The sequence below is a fragment of the Brachyhypopomus gauderio genome, chromosome 13 (genome assembly GCF_052324685.1).
Source record: "Brachyhypopomus gauderio isolate BG-103 chromosome 13, BGAUD_0.2, whole genome shotgun sequence".
NCBI lineage: Eukaryota > Metazoa > Chordata > Actinopteri > Gymnotiformes > Hypopomidae > Brachyhypopomus > Brachyhypopomus gauderio.
Window position 1 is genome coordinate 5567756 of NC_135223.1, and position 17431 is coordinate 5585186.

At 45.7% G+C, this 17431-nt stretch overlaps 2 protein-coding genes across 2 annotated transcripts in view; both read left to right on the top strand.

Annotated features, from left to right (window-relative positions):
• Positions 1–9112, top strand: part of LOC143473443 (F-actin-uncapping protein LRRC16A-like) — an 81782-nt gene extending 72670 nt beyond the window's left edge. The window contains exons 30-37 of the mRNA XM_076970444.1: positions 753–819; positions 987–1180; positions 1556–1662; positions 2002–2464; positions 4639–4684; positions 6325–6537; positions 6757–6891; positions 7592–9112. Of these exons, the coding sequence (XP_076826559.1) occupies positions 753–819; positions 987–1180; positions 1556–1662; positions 2002–2464; positions 4639–4684; positions 6325–6537; positions 6757–6891; positions 7592–7779 (1413 nt within the window). The 3' untranslated portion in view covers positions 7780–9112. The remainder of the gene's footprint in view (positions 1–752; positions 820–986; positions 1181–1555; positions 1663–2001; positions 2465–4638; positions 4685–6324; positions 6538–6756; positions 6892–7591) is intronic.
• Positions 9113–10381: 1269 nt separating this feature from the next.
• LOC143473956 (secretagogin-like) overlaps positions 10382–17431 on the top strand; it is a 10185-nt gene continuing 3135 nt past the window's right edge. The window contains exons 1-6 of the mRNA XM_076971181.1: positions 10382–10581; positions 10766–10836; positions 12113–12205; positions 15118–15207; positions 15365–15421; positions 16076–16153. Of these exons, the coding sequence (XP_076827296.1) occupies positions 10512–10581; positions 10766–10836; positions 12113–12205; positions 15118–15207; positions 15365–15421; positions 16076–16153 (459 nt within the window). The 5' untranslated portion in view covers positions 10382–10511. The remainder of the gene's footprint in view (positions 10582–10765; positions 10837–12112; positions 12206–15117; positions 15208–15364; positions 15422–16075; positions 16154–17431) is intronic.

Below are 17431 nucleotides of genomic sequence, written 5' to 3' on the forward strand. Positions count from 1 at the left end.
GTCACCTCCGAGCATTGTGGGTAATCAGCCAGGCCTCTGGGGTTCAGTGTCATGGGATGTAGGCACGTTCATCGAGGAGTTCAAATTACCATCGTCACTGCACAGGCATGAGTGCCCGGCGAAATCAACGCACGAGCCAGAATGAATTTCGCTCTGGAGGAAATGATAAGTGATGCGGTTTCAGAGTTTCAACTAAGCTCTTTGCAGCAGAGAAGTTTTGGCCTCTTGATAAAACTGGTTTCTATATAAATTGTAAGACTTTGATCTCTTTTACCCGTGTTTTTCTTTTTTCATATTAAGAATGTAGTTCTTGGGCTGATATGATAACTGGTAATTAGCACCTCGTTGTGGCCGTTACGAATCTTTGTGCATATTTAAGCAAGTTCAGACTATAATCTGCATATTAATGCAGTGAGTGTAAAACACACTGAGAAGTGAACTGCAGAGAAACGTGGGCTATAAATACCTGGACAAATAAAGAGGGAGGAGACACTGCCACAGCTGATCCAGGACGTGGACACACAAGATGAGACGAGGGTGGAGAAAGGACAAAACAGAAGCACATGGCAACCTCGTCAAGTGAACAGACCAGTAGCAAAACACGAGACACATTGCCACGGAAACCACAACACTGAGGGAGTCCGTGACGTGTGTGGCGGTTTGCCACAGAGGGCACAAACATGGTTGAATTATTTGCGTGGTGGTGCTGTTCTTGTCTTGGAGGTGAGCAACGTGTTTTTGGTCTCCTGCAGATGACACCGAAGTCCAAAAGGAAAAGCATCCATAGCCGAATGTTGCGGCCTGTGTCCCGGGCCTTCGGTGAGTACGTCACGGCTCAGAGTGTGTGATGCTTAGTGAGTGTGTGATGTGTTTTGTAAGCGTGTGATGTCTGTGCGTGCCTGTATAATGTGGGTATTACTGCGGTGTAGAGATTCCAGTCAGTACTACACGTTGGCTGATGTTCTTCTGTGGTGTTCCATGGTCAGAGATGGAGTTTGACCTGGACAAGGCGCTGGAGGACGTGCCCATTCACGTGGAGGACCCAGCACCTCCTCCTAGGGCGGAGAAGAAGCTGTCAGCGGGCGTGGTTGAGCTGCCATCCGACGAGGCCAAGAAGCTCCATCACTACACAAAGCTCCGACCAAAGAGGAACAAGAAGACCCACTCCACCAGGATTCCCGTGAGTGGTGCTTGGTAGCTCTTCTAGAAAGCTCTGCCATCCAGAACCTTTCCCACTGGACTGGTCCTATTGTTCATCTGGACCATGGTCTGGGCTGCAGTCCAGACGGACAGGGACACAGTCATGCTTCTGTGCATCCTTACAATCGTGCTTTCATCATCGAAGGTGTGGGGAAAGTGTCTTGTTTGTGTGCATGCTGGAACTACTTATGTGAAATGAGATTTAGCCCTTGAGAGATGAGATTAATGAGACGTACAACCTTTCGGGAATGGCAGTGTTACGAGATTCGTTGAACGTTGTCCCGCTTAATTCTTGCGAACCAGTCGAATCAAATCAGGCTCTCTCTGAAATTTTTACATGTTTTCGTGTGCTCAGCACATCAGCAGCACACCGGCGCAGGACGGGGAGCAGAACGGCCTCATGGGAAGAGTAGACGAGGGCGTGGACGAGTTCTTCTCCAAGAAGTTGATCAAAATAGACAAGTGAGTACAGTTCCAGCTGAGCTGCCTTCAGGGTCTTCCAGGCCTCTGGGTATGTCATTAACACGCCTAACACTCCACCACACTGGAAAATGAGGGCTTACAGTTAAGCCAGACACACTGGTTCTGTTTGATGTACAGTCTGTATGTGACTAAGCTGTCAAGCACAAAGGCCATTGGGGGACTCGCTTCCGATTTGCTGTTCTGTCAGTTATCTTTCTCTGTCTCTTTCTGTTTCTCTCGGTTTCTCTCTGTACGTCTCTTGACACTCCTGATCCCTATAACTGTGTCGGTGTTTTTGTTTCTGTCTCTCTCTCTCTCTCTCTGCTCCCAACAAAACAGGCGGCCGTCCATAAAGAGCTCAGACTGCCTGGACGGCGAAAAGAAGCGCGAGTCACGCAAGGGTGGCTTCCTGAACCTCATCATGTCCCGTTCCAGCAAGGACAAGTCCGACAAGGACAAGGAGAAGAACCAGCCACCTGCCCTGGCTCCAGGCCCGTCCCCGTCCCCGTCCCCCGGCCCAGCCCAGACCTCCTCCGTGGCAGTGGAGGAGCCCTCGTCTCCTCGGCTGCCCTCCCAGAGCCCGGCGCCAGAGGCCAAGGCAAAGCCCCAGGGCTTCCCCCCAGAGCGCAGCAGCAGTTCTGACCGCTCCGAGGAGCTGAAAACCCCGGACTCGGCCGACTCTGAGCTATCCGAGGGGAGTCCGCAGGGCGGGCGCAGGTACGGAATCCAGGTTATGGGCTGTGGTCTGCTAGCTGAGATGAAGGCCAAACAGGAGAAGAAAGCCACCTTCTCTTCAAACAAGGTATGTGCGTTTCTGTGGCATGTGCAGCCCTGGCTGGTCTGAGTTGTGAATCTATTACCATTATGAGCTGGACCCTTGAGAGGTTTCATTCTGAGATCCAGAGATTTTACAAGTATCCTCTATACTAAACTGAGATCCCAGCTCATCATGACAAAGGTGATAAAATGGTGACACCAAGTGGTGGCTGTCTGAAAGTGCAGTCTGTATTCAACTTTCAATGCCCTCTCAGTGCCCTGTTTACTCAAAGGTTTGCAGCTCATCTCTAATGGCTTTAAGTGAATTTGTTTGATATCGAATCAAATTAGGCTTTATTCAAGCCATACCGTTGTTAAACCTGTTGCAGGGAAACTGGAAACACCTTAAACACCCTGCACTGAATACCATTCAAGCACTTTTGAGAGGCTTTTAATATTTTTTAGTATATTATAATACAAAATCAGTACTTGGCAGTGCATGTAAGCCAGTAGGGAGACACCACTGGTCTGAAGTTTTTTTTTTTTACCGCACCTTTGGCATTGTTTCAGTAATGCTTTTTGTGTTATTAGGCCCATGGGCCATATTTCCCATGACCTTTCCAGACGTTTCTCTGTGTTGTGGTGTGCTTTGGAGGCCAGCAGAGTCTTTATTCTGTGGAGCATGTGATGTGTGTGTGTGTGTGGTTTTTTGATTTTATAATAGCACAATACATCAACAGACATGTAGAGATGATGTGAGTGAGTAGATGGTTTGTGATCAGGTGTATTTATTTTCTGTTTAATGGATCTTGACTGCCATCCTGATCCTGGATTCTTGTATGATGTTTTGTTAATGTGACAATGTGATTCAGAGTGAAGCTTAGTGCTTAGCTCAGTATGATGTGCAGTTCTGATGACCTCACTTCCTGCTTAAATGTGTCTAATCAAGCCAAAAGTTCCCTTATTGTCACACTGCTTCAGCATAAAATGTAGCCGTCATTTATATGTTTAAAATGTGTGTCCCCCACCTGTAGTGCAATCTGGGCCTTTTAATTAATTCCCTTCTGATGTGTGACTGGAAACAGGTGTTCGTTTGTGAAGTCTTTGCTATCAAACCTATTCATATCCATCTTAGCTTCATTAATGCAGACGATGCAATTTAAATGCTAATAGCTTTGTTAAATGAAAACATGGGATTTGTTTCAAGATTTGTTTAACGGGAATTTGGGATTACTCCAATGACTTAATGCATATTATGAAAATGAAATGAATTTTCGTTTGGGTTTAGATGCAGATTACTGGAATTTAAAAAGCCCACGTTAAGGGGCTTAACGTTTCTCACGTTAAGCCTGCAGTACTGAAGCAGATGATGTCACTGCTTCTCCTGTAGTTATAAAGCAGTAGGCGTGAAGAACACGTTACGATTTGCTTTTGATCTTAAACCAACCAAGTGCTATTGTCATGTCCACGATCTCCTGTTGTGGAAGAGTTTTAGTCAGTATATTCAAAACAAAAGCAAATCCCAATGACTGATGACAAAACCTTCTATACCCATCTTCTGTACCCATCAGTTTAACAGGGGTGTAGGCACTGGGTGTTCTGCAGCAGACACCACCCCAACGTCTGCTGGGTGGGAGACGTGTATATGTGGACAGCTGTTAGACGTCTGAGTTGTTCGTGAGTCTGCAGAGACAAAAAATGCAGGGGATTGTGGGAGCTTAATGGTAGCCATGCTGCTTGGCGCCATAAGGAACCCGTATTCGCAAACTGGCGTTTAATGGATTAAAAAGTTAAAATATCATAAAGTGATACAGTAATATTTACCATTTGGTATAGCCATTTCACTACAAGTACCATGACCCATTGCTGATGGAACTAATGACCTGTTTATATAACCCATCTACACCAGTGTGTAATGGCCGTTTTATGGAGTGGAGCAAGTGCTCTGTCCTATCCTGTGGTCAGCAGTTAGCATTAGCATGCTATCATTAGCACATTAGCATTAACATGCTCCATTGGCAGCCTGCTGTTTCATGGTGGAATGAGGGGATATAATGGGCAGTTGAAACCGCCACACACACACACACACACACACACATTCCTGACACACTGTCAGGAAGATCTTCTGAGGAGATGATAACTTGATAAAAGCAAAGGGTGGTCATATACCCAACAGCTTTCAGCAGCATGACTATAACTAACTCTGGTGATCTCTTCCAGATCTCAGACTCCTCGAGTTCGGACAAGCCAGACGCTCCTTTGTCAGGTAAGAGAGCTCCTGTTCTTTGTTCAAGCCTTTTTGATCCTGAGCTCAACACGTGGGTGTTGTGAGCCCATGATCAGGCTTGTTGAATGATATAATGAGATGAGCTGTTGCTCTGCCTGTAGAGAGCCAGACAAAGCCCTTACCAAGCGAACTAAAGGTCCCCCCCCCCCAACCCCTCCTCACGCTGGGTTACACTCATCAAGCAGCACAAGACGTTCCCTCTGTCTGACCTTTTACCAAGTACTTATCATGTAGTTAAGATCTATCTATGCTGATTACATGCTATGGTTAAATGAATTAACATGCTTACCAAAGATCTGGTGTTCTAAGATAGAGAGGTTTGTCATTAGAATCACTTAGAAGGAAATAGGTGCAATTTGTCTTTCTGATATATGCACACACGATCCTGGTGTTTCTAAAAGCTCCACTAATAAGCAGGGTTGCCAACTTTTCAAGATCACTTGGAGTGAGATTTGAACCTCGAGGGTGTGGCGAGTGTAAATTGTTGACCGGGGGGGGGGGGGGTAAAATGGACACAAATTAAGTATTATATCGCGATCGATCGATCGGCAGTGGTTGGCGCCAGAGCGAACTAGTAACTCATTAAATCATAGATATGGATCAGAGGTAAATAAACTTCTTTTTTTTCGGCATGAGAAATCGGATGTATGGCGTGTGAGCGTGTGAAGACGGTCAAATGCGTGTGTCTCACGCTCAATGCGTGAGAGTTGGCAACCCTGCTAATAAGTGTAGTGTTAACATTACCTGGATGCAAAGAGGCTAAGAAAAAATATCACCAAAATAGTCTTAAAATATTTAAGATTAACATTTATAATTAATAGATCATATTTATTTTGCATTTATTTTGCTTTAAGGTGAGAAAATGTCCTCCCACAGAGCAGACAGACAGGAAAACTGCTTTTGGGAACTATACTATACTATACTATGTACTACTAATAGAGGTGTGCCAAAAAATCGATTCATATATCGAAAATCGATTCTCATTTACTACGATTCAGAATTGATTTTAAATGTCCCAAAATCGATTCTAAGTCGTGGTGAAGTCTCGCGTTACGTAATTACAAAATTACACGAGACTTTACGCAGCAGGTTCTGGGACACACGCATGCGCGGAAAAGAGATATTCAACCTGTCCCGTCTTTGTTTAAGGCAAAAATATGGGTTCATTTTGGTTTTTACCAAATGCCGGGGAAGACTGAACTTGACACAATGTAGCTCGTGTGCAAGGCTTGCAAAATGAAGCTCAAGAATTTTGGTAACACAACAAAAAGCATTTTATTTTACCAAAGCACTTTATTTTTGTTAATTAAATGTGAAAGACACTTTTATTTTCTGTATTTGTCATTCTGTCTTGCAAAGCAGACTGTAGTAGATTGTGCAGATTTTATAGACTGAAGCAGAAATTTTTATAAATCAAATTGTTTTTTAATCGAAAATCGTTTTGAATCGAAAATCGATTTTGAATCTAATCGTGGCCCCCAAAATCGGAATCGAATCGAATCGTGAGATAGTAAACGATTCCCACCTCTAACTACTAATGACAAATAATGTCCTGTAACAGCTGTTATTTTGTATATTAAGGTAGAACCTGCTAGAACTTTGAGACCCTTTCTGTTCAGGAGTGGCCAAAACAGAGGCAGGTGGCAGCGTGTGCTCTCCCGAGAGAGTGGGTCGGGTCAGGGCCGACGGCAAGCCCGAGACCGCCCTCAGATCCAGGGGCACGGTCCAAAACCCCACCAGCCCCAAGCCCCCACCCCAGGGAGCCAAACCGGCCCTGGCAGCTCGACCTTCCATTGCCCAGAAACCCCGCACCGGCAGCTGCCGCAGCATAGGTGAGGCACCACCCGCTCCACCCGCACCACCTGGCAGGCACACACTGGCTGTAGGCACACGCTGATGATCTGACCACCGTGCTGAACGGCACAACGGCGTAAACATGAGCAGATGGTGAAAGGCCATAAATGCCTGTTTACTTTGTGGTAATTTGTCTTAAAGGTAATGATTCATTAAAGCGTGGTGGTTCGTGTTTTCCCTCTGTGTTCCTCCCTCAGAAGAGGGCTCAGAGTCTCCGGCTGGGGGTCCGAAGTCTTCGGCTCTGACCCCCATCCTTAGGAAAGCTTCTTCAGACAAAGAAGGCAACTCTGGATCTGCACAGAGCAGCTCGTGTAAGACCTCTGTGCAGGAAGGTGCGCTTATGACAGGACACACACACACACACACACACACACACACACACCCCCCCCCCCTCTCTCTCAGGCCAGTTAGATATTTCACATCTCACCTCTCAATAATCAGCTTTGAGTTTGCCATTGGCAGGCAGCTGGGTAATGTAGTGTGCTGGTACATCAGTGCAATAGGCTGAAGTGCTTACCAGTGGTGAATCACGCTCCTCTTGGGAATATTTCCAGATAACACTGAGGACTATTTACTAATGTGCTTATTTAGTTTTTAATCTAGACATAATTAAAATGCACTTCGTGGTAACAGCACCAAGTTATTAACTTGGCACTTGCCTCTGTCTTAGTCTTTTATCTATGTGTGTCTGTTCCATTATATGTGCTATAATATGTGCTTAGAAGGGAACTTCTGAGAAAATTGGGTTAGCAACCTTTAGAATTAAGAGGCTAATGGGCTCTTGAGCTGGTCAACCCCTTACGACGCCAAGGGCCTGTATGTCGTCCTCTGGAGACACCAGTGCGGGCTCAGTCCTCCTCAGTGCTGACTGTCCATGTAATTTAATGCAGCAGCTACATTGTTTATTATCTTGTTGTCACTCTTTCATCTTTTCATCCAAGTTAAATTCAACTATGAGCTGAAGGGCACCAGGGGGCGCTGTTTTAAAAGGTTATTTGTTTGTTTCTTTCTTTTACACCCTCTCTCCCACAGCAAAGGCGTCGTCCACATCAGACGGGCCGCAGAGCTCCACGATAGGTCTGCCAAGCTCGGACGAGAACGGGTCGAAGGCCAAGGAACGATCTGACAACGGAGACAAGTTGAAGGAGAAAGACTCGAGCCAGGGCAGCAAATCTGCTGACTCTGGGGAGGACGGGGATAAAGACTTTATTTTTATATGAGAAATGGACACGCACACATGCACACACACACACACACCGCCCATTCAACCTGTTTCAAGATCTCAGCCCCTCCCCAAAGGTTCATAATTCAGATCCTGCACTGTGCGTGTGTGTTATTGCACCTACGTGTGTGTGTGTTTCCACATGCATGTCGTTCAAGTGGACGTCCGGTTCTGCCCATCTCCCAGGTTGGCTGTATGACGTGTCTTGCTCTAGGGGATTGTAATGTTCTCGTTTATAATAACTAGGGCTGAAGCACTGTTAAAACGATCACATGATCCAGGCATTGTTTTCCTGCTCCCCACTGTGTCAAACCCATGCAGTTTACTCTTTCAGCAGGGCCCTTTTGGCCACTTAAGGAGGTGCTTCCGTCTGCCTTGTGCCTTAGCGTTCTTACCTTACTGTGACCACCCAGAGCAAGACGCCGAGGGCTCCTCACATGTACATCCGGGCATCAGCTCTACTACAACCGCATTTATCTGGACGGCGGCAGAGCCGTGGGTGTCATTTCTTTCACGTGAGATCAGACCTCCACGTCACTGTGTTGACTCATTTTCACTGTGGGACCAGTACTGTTGACCCGGGCACAGTGTTCAGTCATCCTGACTGTCGAAAGGCAACCAGAGGGATGTCAGACCATCGTCAGGATCCTCTCCGAGCCCACGACCGCATCCTGCGTCCTCTCACTGTTCCATTTCTCTTTCTCTAGCTGCAGCAACCAGTTCGTTTCTCGATGTTCTCTGTTCTGATTTTACTCTATAGCACGTTGCATTTTTATCCAGTACGATGCAAATTTAGCCTCTTCCACTGCACCTTAGTGGGTCGTTTTCACCTCTAGGCCCATGGGAGGCCCATGTGTGAATGTATATAATGTGCTTTCGTGGACTTCTATTGATAAGATACTAAGCACACTACTGATGGGATTTGTATAGGTACATAATTTATTCTGAATGGTGGTTGGCACTTTTTTAATCCAATACATCTGGCTCTTCCTCTTTACTTAGGATGTATATTTTGTTGATACAATGCAAAACAATTTTTATTCATTTTGTTATTGCACACTGCTTGGCACAATGATTTGGTGTTTTGGGTTTTTGTTGTCAAGGGTAAGGACAAATGTAATGTGTGGTTTATCAGTGTTAATATATAATGAAATCCTGTATTATTTAAAAGAAAATACTGCAGATGTGTTTGGTTCATCGTGTTATCATGCAGTGTTTTCATCCCCGGTGATAATCAAACGTTAACATGCTTCACTCACACATTCTATAGGTTGTGGATGTTTGTTTGGATATATTTCTACCAGTCTGATTAAAACTGATTTTACATCTTTGTTAGGCTCGTCTTTGTTCAAGTTGCACCATATAGGCTACTGTTTGACTGTCATGCTCAGTCTTCATTAACCATGTATTAGTGTATAATCAACCATAACCATGAATCACTGTTTTCATTAGCTTAGAATGAGCTAATGGGGCACGAGCTAACTTGGGGCACGAGCCAACATGCACGAGCGCTCTTCCATCAGCTGCAGTATCGCAGGACAAACACGCATTGGCTCCGGAGAGACTCCTGCATTTTTACCACAGCACCTTGGGTTTGGTGGCCCACTGCGACATGACGAGGATCCTGGCGCTGGCTAAGTACTTCTTCAACCACTGGCTATTGGCTAAAAAAATAAAATATTATCTATTATAACTGCTCCCAAAGTTTTTATTCTGGTACAGACGAGTGCACTGACTGGTGTTACGTATTTTTCACCTTCACACTTTTACACCGTGAAAATCTGAATTAGAACAAACACATCTTTTACATTAGCAGTGCATGGAATCTCCACAGCTCACCATTGTTCTTAACCGATTTACAATTACCACACTTGTTAAACGATAAATACCCAAAGGCAAACTACTAACCCCAAACATACCGTGTGCACCTTCTGTCCCGAAATGAGGTTTTATACGCTTTCTTCTGTGTGCAGCTCTCTACGATTTATATCCTCCTCTCATAACCCTTCATTTGGGCACAACGTGCAGCTCACAGCTCCAGCAATAAGCGTGATTACTGAACTGTGCACATTTGCATACGTATTCATACATATTCATACATACAGAATAAATGAGAACAAGTAGTAATAATTTTTGCTCTCATGGAAGCTAAAAACCTATAGTTTTACAGATGATATAACTACAATTTCTAAATATATATTTAAGTACCTTCATCACTTGACACAGCTATGATGAAATCAACGCACCTTTAACTACGGGCCGCACGACGATGGCATTTTTCTGCCACAAGATGGCGATATTTTAACAGTGTATGTAATACAGGTATAAAGACTAAAGAATAGGTCTACATTATTTTATTTTATAAAAGTAAGGACAAGGCAAATATATATTTTCTAAAACATTAGAAAAGATTCTTATAAAAAGACGAGTTAAATGAGAATTTTGGGGGAAGAGGGCGGGACCAAAATACAGTTCTCAGATTACAGTTGTAATCCGAGTTGGTGAAAGTAATTCCAGATTGATCGTAAATTCTTTGTGAGGCTCGCTTTTATTGTTTTTTTGATTAAAGTGTTTTTGGCATATGAAGTATTTCGGCTCCATCTCGAGCAGAAAGAGGCGGAGTTTGGACCACAACGTCAGTCTCACGGTTCAAAAGAGCGTGTCTGGCTGTAGCAGCACCCTGTCTGTCTGTCTGGAGATCACCAGCTGTCTTCAGCTCCGAGTTGGAAGATGGACTTCGGTTTTGACAATCTCGACGCGGCTGCTTTTCTGCAGATCTGGCAACACTTTGACGCAGACGGTGAGGCCAAGTGACATTTTAGCCACTTTATGCCAGAAATATTATTCCCAACGAAACTATAAATGCAGCAAACTAAATATTTAAACGTTCTGCTACTTCTTCATATGTTTGATAATTAATACAGTGACTTACAGATTGCTTAGCAGCTGGCACTTGCAATTATTTATAAACAACTGTGTTTCAGATAATGGCTACATTGAAGGAAAAGAGTTGGACGACTTTTTCCGTCATTTGATGACAAAATTGGGACTAGGGGTATGTAGACCAGCCCACGTACTCTCACTCCGTTTATGAAGACCAGAGACAGCTTTGCAGAAGTTTGTTCTAACGTCATGATGAAGCTGATGATTGCTGAAGATTCCTCTGTTGGGGGAAATAGCATACGACCTTTTTATTATAAAAAGTTGTGTTCCACGCCATACTGCGAGATTTTAATCTGTTTTCCATAATTTGGTCAAAATGTAGTAATTGTACACATATGTTTTATATTGTATACAATTAGTGATGTGCATTTTACAAGTATGGTTGAAGCATGTGTGGACTGCTGTGTAAACTGCGGTTTGGCTTGTCATTCGTTAAACACATTTCTTCAAAGGAATTAACGAGGTCTTGAGGAAATGAGACTTGCTTAGGTTTGAGGTTGATAACACGTCGGCCTGTATTCTCAGTGCCGGGTATCTACACGGACACTTGGAGAGACAAACATTACATTTCACGGTTTCTCCCCGCTCCAGTGCACCAGATTAACTCAGATGAAGAGCCGTCAGAGGGATGAAGATTATCCATACTATTTGCTACCATACAGTCGAAACTATATGATGAACATTTCATCGATCAGATTTTCGCGTCTAAAACGCACCCGAGCGCGTTATGTCCGCGTTATGTCCCACACATACTGTGTTGTATGTGAATTAGAAAACCCGAGTCCTGACAGCATTGCATTCTGTTATGTTTAATACTGTAATACTGTAAAACTGGCTGTTCATGTCAATATGGCAAAACAGAAAAAAACGAAAAGTTGCACGGAGATGCTTTTTTGGCACACCGCCAGCCGAGAAATGTTGAGCTAGGATCTACAGAGAGCGAGTTCCAGAGATTGGGGGAGTGTACTTAACCGGGAAGTGCACTAAACAGTGTACTTAACTGAGACGTGCACAAAGTAGTGCACTTAACTCTGCAGTGTACTAAGCAATGAAGTTAGCTATTAAGTGCACTAAACAGTGAACTGAGAAGTGCACTGAACAGTGCTGTAAAGTACACTTGACTGCACAGGGCATTAAGTAGTGCAGTGTTGTGGTCCTGTCCTGTTCATGGTTCACTGTGTGTGTGTGTGTGTGTGTGTGTGTGTGTGTGTGTGTGTGTGTGTGTGTGTGTGTGTGTGTGTGTGTGTGTGTGTGTGTGTGTGTGTGTGTGCGTGTGTGTGTGTGTGTGTGTGTGAGAGAGAGAGAGAGAGAGAGAGAGAGAGAGTGAAAGGTGGGTAAACAGAATGTGAGTGGTCATGGTAACTTACTCGTCACTCCTGCTTGTTCAGGAGAAGATAACGGAGGAGAAGGTCCAGCAGCTGAAGACCAGGTTCATGTCTGCCTACGACGACAGCGCCGACGGCCGTCTGCAGATCCAGGAGGTGCGTCACTCACACACCCTCTCAGTCTCACCACACTACACCACACTACACCACACTACACCACACTACACCAGACAACACCACACTACACCACACTACACCACACTACACCAGACTAGGACAGAATAGGACAGACTACACCACACTACACCAGACTAGGACAGACTACACCACACTACACCAGACTAGGACAGACTACACCAGACTACACCACACTACACCAGACTACACCAGACTAGGACAGACTACACCAGACTACACCACACTACACCAGACTACACCAGACTAGGACAGAATAGGACAGACTACACCACACTACACCAGACTAGGACAGACTACACCAGACTACACCACACTACACCAGACTAGGACAGAATAGGACAGACTACACCAGACTACACCAGACTACACCACACTACACCACACTACACCAGACTACACCAGACTACACCACACTACACCGGACTAGGACAGAATAGGACAGACTACACCAGACTACACCAGACTAGGACAGACTACACCAGACTAGGACAGACTACACCAGACTACACCACACTACACCACACTACACCACACTACACCAGACCAGGACAGACTACACCAGACTAGGACAGACTACACCACACTACACCAGACTAGGACAGACTACTCCACACTACACCAGACTAGGACAGACTACACCAGACTACACCAGACTAGGACAGACTAGGACAGAGGACAGTCCTCCACTGAATCACAATCGTCATGGTGCAGAGATGTTTGAGGTTATTAGCAGGGGAGCTGGCAAGGACGTAAATTCTCATCTTTGACCAAACACAGCACACCTAGTAGTTCTACCTTTAACGCTCTTCTAAAACTGATTGGTCATATGAACTGCTGCTGTCTGATTGGTTGGAGTTCAGTCCAACAGCCGACCTGCGTGGATAGGACCAGACGTTGCCGTAATGTTACAGCATGTCGTGTAGAAATCATGCCTTCCAATGATGTGTTGATACGCCAAATAAGAAGTTTTATTTGAGCCAGCAACCTGCTTTGACCAGACTCTTAAACACTCGAATGGACCAGGGTCTGCCACCAAACACCTGTATAGGTTTTGGAGATGGAGAAAACCATTGCCTGTAGCCAGGCTGGTGAGGGCGCCCCTCTAATCATGAAAGCAGTCTTCCATGGCCGTTTCCTAAGTAACCACGTCGCTTCCATTCCATCTGTCTCCATGACATCAAACACAAAGAATCATAAAACAGTCACACCAGAGGACCAGCTGGGTGAGATGTGTGATTCTGGTTGTTTTTTTGAGGGAAGGGATTAGAGTTTGAATAGAATCTGAACTTAACAGGTATGTAGATCAGCTGCAGAATCGTCTGTGAGTCCAGAAGTATAATATTTCCCCTTAATATTTGGAGGTATGATATATAAACTAGAAATAGAATGTCAGTAGCCATATAATAACATAATATATTTTACAGCACCCTCTCGCTACGTTGCCTAGCTATACCGTCTGTATCGTCTCAATTAGCAGGAAGTAATGTGGAGTTTTTGTACTGTAGAATTATTTCCAAATGAAGTGTAGTGTTGGCATTTAATGACACTCAGACCTGTCACAGAGTGAGTCTCTGTCGTCTGTTGAGTCAGCTGGCATTCATACCTACCCACGTTCCACGGGGTCTCCTGAGAAATGCCGTCGGTTCCAGACACTCGTGGCAACTGGCGCTGTTTTGCGCTCTGATATTCTGACGTTCGCAACCACAAACATCCTAACAGCTGCCGCACGCCAGCGCGGTACAGCCGGGGCGATGTAGCTGGTGGTTACGTTTGGTGGAGGCATCAGGGTAAGCAACACCTTGAAGCAGGCCCAGAGGACTGTGGAAGTCTGGGTGTTGAATGACAACATGCAGATGATTATTATGGAGGAGGCTGAGCAGGAGTTGTGGAGAAGGTCCAGAGGACGTGCTCTGTATTCCTGCAGCGTCGGGCTCTCAGCTGTGGTCAGGAGTTATGGTGCATACTGGCACCTTGTGAGTAGTGTTGTTGACAAGCCAAGTGTAATGGAGGACAAACGTGATTAAGACAACAGGACAATGCACTCTGGGTGATCTGAAATCTCTCCCTCTCTCTCTCCATCTCTCTCTCTCTCTCTCTCTCTCTCCCTCCCTTTCCCTCTTCCTTCTTTTTCTCCCTCATTTCTCTCTATTTCTCTTTCCCTCTGTCCCCTTTTCCTCTCGTTGTTCCCTTTATCTCTCTCTTCTTTCTCTGTCTGTCTCCCACTCTCTCCATCTCTGTCTCTGAGTTGCGGTTCAAAGTCAACACACGGTAGCAAATATTCACGACCCAAGAGAGGGCAGAACTAACAGGGAAGGACATGAGTGAGTCACCCGTCAGAACTGCTGTCTGAAGACCAGCTCCTACGCCCGGTGGAGCAGGTGATCGTGGGTGGTGTACACTGTTCAAGTTATTATGGAAGTGTAGGTCCCCAAACAGCACAATTCAGTATGAAAGTGCGAAACACAAAGACTTTTGGGTTTCTGTACCAATGTTAGTGAGTAGGGCCTTTGGCAGTAGAAGGTGGCTCTTAACAGATCTCAGTCACTTTGTGGTGGTGGTGGTGGTGGTGGGGGGGGGGGGGGGTGTAGCCTGATGACCATCTCTTCTTCAGACAATGAAATGTCCTTTAAGAAGAGTTTTGTCCTCCAGAAGCTAAACAGCACTGCTTCTGGAACATTAGGAGGCTTGTTAATCTGCATATAAATCTTTTGGCATGACAGAGAACGTGCACCAGACGATGAGAAGACCAGCCAGTAAAGGCAGCAGTCTGGCTGCAGGGCTGGAACTCACTCCACTGATGCACTGAGTGCTTCCTGTATGACCCTGTGTACTTCACGTTGTGTGTTTGTGTGTATTCTTGTGTGCTGTAGCTGGCTAACATGATCCTACCAGAGGACGAGAACTTCCTGTTGATATTCCGCAGAGAGGCTCTTCTGGACAGCAGCGTGGAGTTCATGAAGGTGAAGCCCCCCCCTCACTGTCACACCCAAACCCCGCCCTCTTCCCCGCCTCCGCACCAGCAGGGTTAACGCTAAACTTGCAGCCACAATGCCAACGTCTTGTGCCGTTCGAGCGCTGCAGCACGTGGATGACGCTGCTCTCTCTTCTTCTACGTAGATCTGGAGGAAGTACGATGCCGACAGCAGCGGATACATCTCAGCACTGGAGCTGAAGGTTCCTACACAGCCGCCATCTTCATGTTCAGACATCACAAGCACGCAGTTAACGTGACGAAGCTCGTAATCACCGTCACAGCATAAACGACTCTGGGTATTAGGAAGACATAGGATATCAGCAGATCCTTCATCTTTTCCCCAAACAGGTTGAACGCTCAGTTGGAGTGCTGCGTGTAAATACGTCCCCCGGTGTTCTCTCCTTTATGTTCCCCTCTTGGGCTAGTAATGCCTTGCCACAACTTTCCACAAGGTTCCTAGGTGACGCTTGGTCTTGGCCCTGACCTCTCCCTGACCTGTCCCTGACCTTTCCGGACCTCTTCCCAAACCTGAGGCAAAGTCAGTCAATGCCGACTCGAAGAGGGGTTGTCATGCCATTGGGGGTTGTCATGGCATTGGGGGTTGTCATGGCACTGGAGTTTCTGGCTACGTTCATCCTTCCTAGTGTAGTCCAGGGAACTTGCATCACTTCCAGTATTCAGGATCTGACTCAGCTCTTTCAACCAATTATCCACTTGAATGATTGAAGTGTTTAGCTGAATATTGTCTGAAAACATCATATGAAAACCTGACGCAGCCTTAACAAGAGAAAAGCTAAATCCCAGATTTAGAAGCATTTTTAAGGAACTTTAAAATGTTGATGTTGTTGTTACAGGGCTTCCTGCAGGACCTGTTTCATCAGCACAAGAAAGATCTGCCCTCCAACAAGCTAGAGGAATACACAGATACTATGGTAACCCTCATCTGGTTGTTTCCTTACTAGGGTAACCCTGGTCCACTTCTTTCCACACTATGGTAACTCTGGTCTGGTTGTTACCAAGCTGCTCAATCTTTGGGAAGCTTTCTAAGTAATTAGCAGGATAAAAGTTATGCAGAGGAGAATCTCTCCTCCCTTGTCTGATCAGAGGACTGTACATCTTTGTTAAACGTGTTCCCGGAGACTCTGACTGCATCTCTAGCTTTCAAACTAAGTTAGGCGACTGACCTTTATATCTCCTGATCCTGGAACCTTCACATTTTGTGCCGACATACACGGTCGTTGAGCGAGAAAGCTGAAAAGAACATCCCACACAGTCTGAAAGTTCCTGGGAAGTGAGAACATCCAGATTAAACCGACAGTGCTGTCAGGGTTTACTGCAGATTATATTTGACACCTGCACTGGCTGAATGATATAGGAGTTTTGATTGAGGATATTTGATGTACAGGCCCATTTCAGGGGATCGTAGGTAATCAGATGCCTGCTAAACATGATCTTGGACAGCAGCAGGCGAGCGGAAGCTATCTGTGTGTTAAACATGAGGGGGGTGAAGTGAAGAGGTTCTGACCTTGTGGCCATGGATTCATCTCATACCCGGCATATTGTGACAAAACAAAACAACAATCTCCACCATCTCCTTTCCTATGGGCCTTAGTGCTTAAGACCTGCACTGCCTCACATCATTATGGAGTCTGATGGGTGTTCGTCTTTCAGAGTGTGAGAGTGTGAGACTGTGTGTGTGTGTGTGTGTGTGTGTGTGTGTGTGTGTGTGTGTGTGTGTGTGTGTGTGTGTGTGTGTGTGTGTGTGTGTGTGTGTGTGTGTGTGAACTGTCACAGTGCCACAGGATTTTACAGCTTGCCTGCTGATGTTTTTTGTTGTTTTCTTATCCAGTTCCTCAGTAACCGATAGCTCAATAACAGCTGTGACGTGGTGGGTGGAGCAGGGTTAGTTTGGAGGGCGGAGAACAGCACCTGATCACAGCGCTCCATCTCCAGAGATGTGACCACGTTTTCTTCCACCAGTGCAAACAATTAGGAGACAGCTGCTCGGTTCAGACCCTGGCACCTCCCATGCGCTTTGGCTCCTCCCAGGGACCCTCCCACAATTATTGGCCCCACCTATATGCTCTGAGCTTAACACCAGTTGGCTCTCACTCCCTGTGGTACAATTCCACCTGCTGAGACGCCAAGGGAGAAAGATTCTGTACTCGTGAAGATGTGGAGGGCAGTGGGAGAATGAAATGCATCACTGA